Source organism: Aulonocara sp. 'chitande type north' Nkhata Bay, linkage group LG19, assembly GCF_057382095.1.
Source record: "Aulonocara sp. 'chitande type north' Nkhata Bay isolate Kocher_YH1m ecotype deep benthic linkage group LG19, A_spYH_male_GT1.1, whole genome shotgun sequence".
Taxonomy (NCBI): Eukaryota; Metazoa; Chordata; class Actinopteri; order Cichliformes; family Cichlidae; genus Aulonocara; species Aulonocara sp. 'chitande type north' Nkhata Bay.
The window spans coordinates 23342936-23352115 of record NC_141362.1 but is presented as its reverse complement, the minus strand read 5'-3'; the positions used below and the strand labels follow the sequence as shown (position 1 = coordinate 23352115).

The 9180-nt window shown below is 39.6% G+C and overlaps 1 protein-coding gene across 1 annotated transcript; it reads left to right on the top strand.

Annotated features, from left to right (window-relative positions):
* The first annotated feature begins 2462 nt into the window (after positions 1 to 2462).
* Positions 2463 to 7931, top strand: LOC147307045 (beta-1,4-galactosyltransferase galt-1-like). Its single transcript, XM_086274078.1, has 5 exons — positions 2463 to 2546; positions 5378 to 6013; positions 7002 to 7332; positions 7416 to 7591; positions 7688 to 7931. The coding sequence occupies exons 2-5, from the start codon at positions 5409 to 5411 to the stop codon at positions 7917 to 7919; spliced, it is 1344 nt and encodes a 447-aa protein (XP_086130204.1). The 5' UTR covers positions 2463 to 2546; positions 5378 to 5408; the 3' UTR covers positions 7920 to 7931.
* Positions 7932 to 9180: the final 1249 nt, after the last annotated feature.

Genomic DNA, 9180 nt, shown 5'->3' with positions numbered 1-9180 from the left:
ATTGTAAAAATGTCTTAATTGAAAATACCTAAATAAATCTGATTTATCCAGTCCAAATTGTCTCTGTAGATTCTCGAAGGATTTGAATGTTGTCCCATCTATTAATGTACACATTGCTGTAATTCCTTTATTGACCCATCTTAAAAATGTACTATCCCATTGTCCACTTTGGAATTTTCGAGAATATGCAGGCCAAATCAGCAATTTACAGGCTTCTATAATTCTATATTTCTTCACTATAATCCACCAGAGTTTAATAGTGAATTCAGTAATGAGATTTGTGTTCGTAGACTGGATAGTTTCTTCTCCCAATCTTGCTTGTGGATGACATGATAAGCAATAATTTATCTCCATATGCTTCCATTTTGAGGTGTAATCCGGTGAACACCAGTAAACAATATATCTCAGCTGAGCTGCATAGAAATATTCCTTGAAATTCGGGAGGGCAAGTCCTCCTTTTTCTTTTCTTAATTGGAGTATTTTAAATCTTATTCTTGGCTTTGTCCCTTTCCAAATAAATCTACTAACTAATTTATCCCATCTACCAAATTGTTCATCTGGTATATGGATTGGCAATGAAGTGAATAGATACAGTAGTCGAGGAAGCACATTCATTTTTATTACCTCTATTCTTGAGCTAAGCGGAGCCCATTTAATCAAATCTTTTTGGATTGTATTACTAATCTTTACATAATTTGCCTATTTCACTAGTTAGATAGGTTTGTTTTTTAAATGCCATAATGGAGATGCCAGAAATAAAGGACAGTTAAAAAAAACTTGACTATGCTGATGCTGTCTATTTATCACCTTCTTTGCCACTTGGTCTACAGCACCTCACATGGTCCAAACTCCAACATGATACTACTTCATGATCTCTTGCAGTTGCAGTGCCAAGAAGAAAAGAACTTGAATTACATATAAATTGAATATGTGATTCCAGATTTCCCTGGCACACATTAACACCTGAATGTAACACAGCTGTGTTATCCCATGTTAATAGTTTATTTCAGCCCTGCCGTGTCATTAAATTATGTAAATTTATTTATGATGATAAAAAGCAATAACAACAGTCACCAAAAACCACAATTCCACAGTAGTGATCAATCCTGATCCCAGGTGCCAGTGATTCTTCTTCCAGAGACTGCTGTCCACTTTAGCTCACCTGCTATTCACAGTTGCTCACCACACTCCCCACACCTCTTATTCACAGACTCCTACACACGAGAAAGAGCAAGTAAGGTCATCGCAGGCAAACAAGATATATGACAATCACTAAAGTCTGAGTCATTCAACAACCAAATGCCAGCAGGTGTACGGAACTGAAAAAGTTTTGTGGGAAATTCCACTGTACTGCAGATACACACGCACACATGTAAAACACACAAACAAGGAAAAACAGGACTGAGGCAGAGAGGATGAAGTGGAGAGAAAGGCAGAAACAGGGAGGTCAGCAAGGTGAGGATGGGGATCATGACATGTCTTTAGTCTCTTCTATGAGTTTTGATTTATTTTCCTTTTGTTCCTTATACTTTTTTTTTAAGCTATAAGAAGACAGCATGTACGCGACACAACTACATGAAACACAGAGACTAAATACACATGAGGGATGATCAGGGGAAGTGGCCACACATGGGAGCACAGCTGACACACATGAACCTAACGACAGGACAGGAGAGGTGAAACTAAATACACTGACATTGAATGCAGACTTTCAAAGTAAAACAGGAAACATGGAGATTAGACATGACATGAACTAAACATAACCACGCAGACATGACGCATGAACCAGGGAGACTTAGTACAGGGGGAGATGACATAAACAACTAAGGAACAAGACTAAAGAGCAATCTAGAAATTAACTAGGTGAGCTAAACTAGGGCACAAATGAATACAAAAGATACATATAAGAACTCAAACACTGGGTCACAGACCTAGCCCATGACAGCGTCGGTCAATCTGAATAAGCATCCAATTAAGTTATTGTACCTCCTGTTACAAAACCACAGTTACAGTTGAAAAATAGGAATATTATGCACATGATTATGTGATTTGAGTGGATTTTTGTTTTTTTAAACATTCAGTTATATAAGACGATCTTTGCCTGACTTCTGCTGATCTGTTCAAAACAGTTCAAAATCTTACCACAGATATGTAAAATGTCATTTTTGTAATGCACTGCACTATGAGAACACAGTTACAATGGACTGACACAATTTAAATGCACTAGAATCCACTCAAATATATTATAAACGTCATCAAAATCTACCCAGAAGTGTGGAGTAAAATATAAAATATTCGTGTAAAATGAAAGTAGTTACTGCCTGAAAAGATATCGCGAATTAAACGAGTGCGACGTGATACACAGAACACCACAAGCCATTATTTCTGTTTTTTTTTTTTTTTTTTTCCCGTCTACGCGTTGCGGGCGAGGTAGTAAAATCAGTTACTAGGCGCAGTAGGAAAAATAAACGGAGATGCATCTGTCGTCTCTCGAACAACAGCAGGAGGAACGCCCTGACTACACCGCTTCCTCAAGTTAATTAACGGTAAATATAATATTTCCATGGAGTATTAAAACTAATACAAACGTTCTTATAATGCGTGTCCGATTTCTGTTAGAGCTAAGTTTCTACTCATTGCCTTAATTCGATGCTTTAAACTGGATCTATTTCCGAGTCGATACCACTTAAATCTCTATTCGACTCTTCTTTACTGTTTAACACTTTATTTTTCACTGCACAGTCTTTGCCCTTACTCCCAGCAAATGGGCGATAAACCAATCGGTGCCTATGCCATTCCCAATATGCGCTGGCTGACGTCGGGGCAGCATGAGTACGAGCATTTTTTTTTTGTCGATGCCCGTGATGCCGCCCCCCACCACGATGCCGCCCCGGGCAACCGCAGGTGTCGCCCGTATCTAAAACCGCTACTGGTCCTGAGGGTCGCTGTTGATCATCTTAGTCATAATGTGGGGAAAAGAAGAAAAGGCATTGCTCTTGTGGCATCATAACCTGGGCCTGGGGATAAGGATGCAACTGTTTTTGGTTCTTTGTCAGACTGGTTTGAATGTTTTGCCCTCAGGATTAATCATTTTTTGTCTGAGGATAAACTGTAAGGACAAAACTCAGTGACCATTGCTGTTTCGCTAGCTAGGCCCACGTCCTCATTTTATATTTGACAGTGTTTTTATCGATAAAGGCAAAAGGCTTAAACATGAATTGAGCTGCGGTTTGGGGAAGGCCTCAGAGTGGACTGGTGGCAACTCTTGGGCCATGTACTAATAAGAAGTGAAAGAATTAAAAAAGGGAAGGGAGTGTGGTCCACAAAAAGTTCAGTTATGTTTATTTGAACTGAGTTAACTATGGAGTTGAGTTTCTTATTTCTTTTTGTCAATATTGTTTGGTCACAAAAATGGTAAATAAATCGCTCACTACACTGGACAGGATCTGTCTCCTGCCCTTCTTTAGCCACTTAGGTCAAGTTCTACCACAGGGTCCCTTGATTTTGTAAAGGAGCGTCTAGTATGGGTTGTCTACAGAAAACTGAAGGGGGATTCAAAATGGAAGTTAAAGTGAATCTTATTGATATTTGGTGCTGCAAAAGAACTCAATAAGTCAAACAATATCAGGTCATATTCCATTTTCTTAAACTAACTTGTTTAATAGGATTTACGTTTTTTCTTTCTTTCTTTAAGGACACTCTTTAGCTCTATAATGTTGTGGTTTACATGTTTTGTAAAAAGTTAACTTTTGTGTAAAAATCTGCCAAATCAATTATATGGTGAACTTGCAAATAAAGAAATGGGTATCTTGATGCATGCTCAATCATCCAGGTAAGTATATCCCAAAAGGTTGATTCTGTTGATCTGGACGTAGTGCTTTCAGTGGGAGAATCGTCACTCATCCAAGTGACTTCTTTAGTCTCAGCTGACTGCAGGTTTCCCCAACCTTATAAACAGTACATTTGCACAATGACTGAAACTAGTCCACTGAATGAACAATAAGCTGTGAGGTCAGTTCCTTGATCATTAATATGCAAATTGTCATGACCATTGATCAACTAGCACTAATCAAAGCCCATTGATTAATGACCATTCAGTGGGCTGTGCTGGCCAAATGAGTGCCAGTGATACATTGGGCAATAATTTTTACCATCTGGTTTAGTGTTATTTAACCATCTGTGGTAAAATTGTTGTACTACACTGGTATGCCGTTGGTGAGAATGCTCTCAATACTACAGTGGTTGACATTGACTAGTATCCTGGGACACAGGTGAGCTTTCTAAAGGCCTTTTTTAATGGGAGAACAATCAGGCAGAATTCAGTTATTACATAAAATGAGCCTGGAGTTTGGGTCTTACATCTATCAAGAATATTTCAGTAAAGACACCTGTAGAGGTTAAGCCTACGCTTGAAGCCACTGAGGTGTTTGTTATCACTTCCTGTTCCTGCTCAAACACAGTGGTGTTTCTGAGTAGCTTATTTGCTTAGCAAATTAAAAACTTTTAAATACATTCTTTTTTCATAGTACAATCTTCTCGTACTTCATCCGAAGCACACTTTCTGTTATGCTGCAATAGGCTTCCGGGGATTCCCATAATGCATTGAGTTTTTCCTTTCCAGTCACCTTTCTCACTCACTATGTGTTAATAGACCTCTCTGCATTGAATCATATCTGTTATTAATCTCTGTCTCTCTTCCACAGCATGTCTTTATCCTGTTTTCCTTCTCTCACCCCAACCCGTCGCAGCAGATGGCCCCGCCCCTCCCTGAGCCTGGTTCTGCCAGAGGTTTCTTCCTGTTAAAAGGGAGTTTTTCCTTCCCACTGTCGCCAAAGTGCTTGATCATAGGGGGTCATATGATTGTTGGGCTTTTCTCTGCATCTACTGTACAATATAAAGCGCCTTGAGGCGACTTTTGTTGTGATTTGGCGCTATATAAATAAAATTGAATTGAATTGAATTAACGGGGGGTGACGCGATTTCACTGGTATGCATGAATTAATTAAACAGTCCAATAACTCCAGCAGTACTTATCTAGTCCTTTTGGTCTTTATTCCAACATCATTTTAACATAACAGCGCAGTGGTCATAAACTGTGTGCCTTCTTACGATTAACAACACACCTGATGCTGATTATGTGCGTCTACCTTAAATACCTTTACATGAACCAACCATACGAAAACAAAAAAATGTGACCTTTAGCGGCAACATAAGGTATTAACCCAAAAATGGCTCCTACAACATCAAAGTGGCTACTTAAATGAAATATAAAGTTTGAAAACAGGTTTGTTGATGTTCCACAAACATCGCAGCAAGAAAATTTCTAAGGAATTTTTACATTTCTCTTTGTAATTGTGATTCTACACCTTCTCCTCAGGTTGGAAATTAGCTTCATCTGCGCTGGCTGGATGGATGCAGCAAAATCTCTCAAAAAGAAGCTGGCTCTCCCCTTGATTGTTGCATTAATCTTCATTCTTCTATTCAATGTGAATATGCCAAACAACAACAACAAATCCATCCCAAAACCATCTGGGCCTGCGGGTGTTTGCTCCTTGGGAGTATCTGAGCAGACCATCACCCCGCTCAAAAATACCAAGCACTTACTGGTGTCAGCATACGTGGACCAGAGAGTGAAGGATTTGGATATACGTATCATTGGCATATTTAAGAGAGACTCCATACAGCCCCTTCACTGCGTTTTTTGCTGCACAAATGTTTTAAGTAAAACCACTCCAGCAACAATTTTACAACATTCTGATCACTTTGGTTTTCCCTTCGCCACTACGGACGTCATGTGTCAGATTCCTCAGAACTGCAAAGCTACACGTGTCACTCTCTTGACTACACCAGACAAAGAAAGTGCATCTGACTCTACCTGGCTTCCTATAAGAAACCAAAAGAGCGACAGGCAAAAGGAAGAAAACATGAAGTTTGACTTCACAGTCTGCATCTCTAATCTGTTTGGCGACTACAACAATGTGCTTCAGTTTGCAGAGACTCTGGAAATGTACAGGTGAGTACAGTAACAGCACTACAAGCTACAGAGTGAAACCTATGCAGCAAAACCTCTGTGTAACGGTTGCTGTTAATTGTAAAGCTCCTGGATTTCTTCAGTGGTGTTTCTACTTCTGTATTCAAGAGCGGAGGATAACGTTGGCTTGACTTCAGAGTCTTTGACATTCTCACCAAAGTGAATATTTCCAGTATTAGAAGTTTTGAAATGTAGCAGGTGCTGATAGATATTTAAATGTGCATCTGCACATGTAAGTGTGGAGCATAGACTGTATAAAAACGATGGAGTTTTCCCCACCCATGTTTTTTTTTTCTTTTTCTTTTTGTGCTGCCAGCATTAATCTCGTTAAAATGACGTTAACGCCATACCCACATTAATGGGGCAAATCTCCATTAGCCAGTTAACGTGGCTCACCCCGTGCGTGGGGCTGCATGGTGTCAACGTGTTAGCGTGGTTAGCTTGTTAACACGTTAGCGCTGTCCAGGCTCTCCTGACTAATGGAGATTTGCCCCATTAATGTGGGTATGGCGTTAACGTCATTTTAACGAGATTAACGCTGACAGCACAACTTTCTTTATTTTTGTTTTCGGGTTTTTTTGTTTGTCTTTTTTATCCAAATGTGGCCACATTTGACTGAGGCCACACAAAACATCCTAACCCCTAAATCTACCAGTATCTAAACCATCCATAAAGGAGGGTTTAGATACTGTATCATGTATCAGGATATAGACTTCCTTATAATGTTGTGTAAATGTTTTCCTTTCGAAGCTGGCCCCTAAACCTAACTGGCTTTTCTGTGGCTTTAAAGTCAAATGTCGTCTCAAACAAAAAATCTCTGCATTTCCAGTTATTTGTTATATGTATACTTCTTAACTCCTCTGTGTAATATGAATGCATTTTTGTAAGCTAAATGCAATAAATAACAAAGGCATGAGCAAACTAATGAAATATATAAATGTAAGCCTTTAAACCTGTTACTTTGTCCCAGGTTGCTGGGTGTGAACAGAGTGGTGATCTATAACACCAGCTGTGGTCCAGAGCTCGACCGCCTGTTGCAGAATTATAGCCAGGAGGGCTTTGTGGAAATGGTTCCTTGGCCCATTGACAAGCATCTGAATCCATCTCGTGGCTGGCTTCACTCAGAGCACGGAGGAGACGTGCACTACTTTGGCCAGCTGACCACACTTAATGAGTGCATTTACAGATCAATGGAGCGTTCCCGCTACGTCCTGTTGAATGACATTGATGAGATTATAATGCCATACCAGCACAAAGATCTGATGTCTTTGATGAACACGCTCCAAAGTCAGAATCCAAATGTAACATTTTTTTCTAAGCATTTCTAAAAAAAAATTTCAAATGTCCTTCCTGCACCTGTCAAACCTAAACTGTTCTTCTACAGACAGGAGTATTTCTCATTGAGAACCATACCTATCCCAAGAAGACTTTTAATCAAAGTAAATGGGGACCCCTGCCTCAATGGAATGGGGTGCCAGGCTTTGATATTATGGTGCATATCTACAGAGAGGAGCCTAACAGAAATATTTACCATCCACACAAGTTAATAGTTCAGCCAAGGTGGGTTATAATGGGAAAAATGGTTGAGTGTTCGGCACTAGCATTCATTTAACCCTGAGGCATTGTGTGATTGTCCATGTATTTATGCACCTACAGAGCAGTGCAGCAGACCTCAGTGCATGATGTGCTTATGATGTCTGCAACAAAGTTCAAGGTTCCACCAGACGTCTGTCGGATCATTCACTCGCCAATCAGGACTCCGACCGATCCACCACTTGATCGGCTTCATGTGGACACTCGACTGTGGGACTTTAAAGACAAACTGCTCCCCAATGTGATCAAGGTGCTGCGGAGAGCAGAACTGCTGAGATCAGAGACGCAAAACTGATAGATGATGGACAGAAACGCAAATACTGAAGTTTTAGGAGAAAAAAGCTGGTCAACAAAACACAGGCTGACCTACAGGGGTGGCATGTGCCAGCCTGAAATAATGTCTTTCCTTCCCAAGTCCACTCTATTTTTGCTTATCACAATGCTGCATATTAAAATTAGCCATCATTAACACTCTGAGTCTGGCTACAAGTAACATTAAATATCAATATAATTATAAAGCAAACGGTTTTATTTCTTGTTGTCAGTAGCAATCAATGCTTATGATTGTGCCAGAGCACACAATCATAAGCATTTTCAACACATTGGCTATTTTCCGATTTCAACACAGGTGGTTGATTGCTCCACTCTAGAACTGGAATGAAGGCGAGTGTTATTAACCCTCTGGGTTGACAGACAGCCACACCTTCAAATCACATGACCAATTTAAGCTGACATAGCTACAAGCTGCAGTCACGCATCTTCTAGCATCAGGGTCTCTATTTCAGCTTGTGTTGAAAGTCCAGACTTTAAACTATATGCCAGTTTTTACATTTTATTGATAAGCCACTAACACCGGAGTTATGATAAGTGAAAAGAAACGGTAACAACGGCATTTGGACAGCGCAAATAAGGGAAAAAAATGCCACCCTTTCCTATTGGTGGAATAGTGTACCATGTCCACCGATAAAAATGATATGACAACACGTGGGATTTGGTGATTTAGGAACAGGGAAAATTTGGGGAAGTGGCGGTAGCTAAAGAGAGAGCGATATCGACTAGTTTTAGTTTTTAGTTTTAGTTTTTAGTATTCGTGGTGGTTGCAATTTTAGGTAAATGGTTGTATTAACTTAATTGTTTCCAAAGTTTGTACACAGGTTTTTAAAATTTACAATTTATATTTGCATTTCAGGTTATGAAAATAATTCACTAAACGTGTTTGTGGTTTTTACAGTAAACTTTTTCCGTACTCGGTTTTTATCAGGGTTTTGTGTGTGTGTTACCTCTTACACTCATGTGACAACTGTAGCAGTTTACAAAAAGAGATGACTGGTGCTTTTCAGTGTAGCTGGAAGAAGTACAAAAAAACGAAGTCCAGGAAATCTTGCTAAATATTCTGAGTAAGTTGTTACGGTTCGGCGTTGGCAGTGTATTGTTTTAGGCGTTTTGTTTTGGCGTGACTGTTATGTGTTTCCTGTTTTACTTTGAAAGTCTGTGTTATCTTAGTGTTCAGTTTACGTTTCCTTGTCTTGTCAGGTCTAATTTGCCCCAGCTGTGTT

What these genes read in the sequence shown, in the direction of transcription:
- LOC147307045 (XM_086274078.1), top strand. Translation starts at nt 5,409, where the DNA reads ATGGATGCAGCAAAATCTCTCAAAAAGAAGCTGGCTCTCCCCTTGATT. An exon ending in GAGACTCTGGAAATGTACAG is followed by an intron (nt 6,014 to 7,001) that starts GTGAGTACAGTA and finishes ACTTTGTCCCAG; the next exon opens with GTTGCTGGGTGTGAACAGAG. An exon ending in TCCAAAGTCAGAATCCAAAT is followed by an intron (nt 7,333 to 7,415) that starts GTAACATTTTTT and finishes GTTCTTCTACAG; the next exon opens with ACAGGAGTATTTCTCATTGA.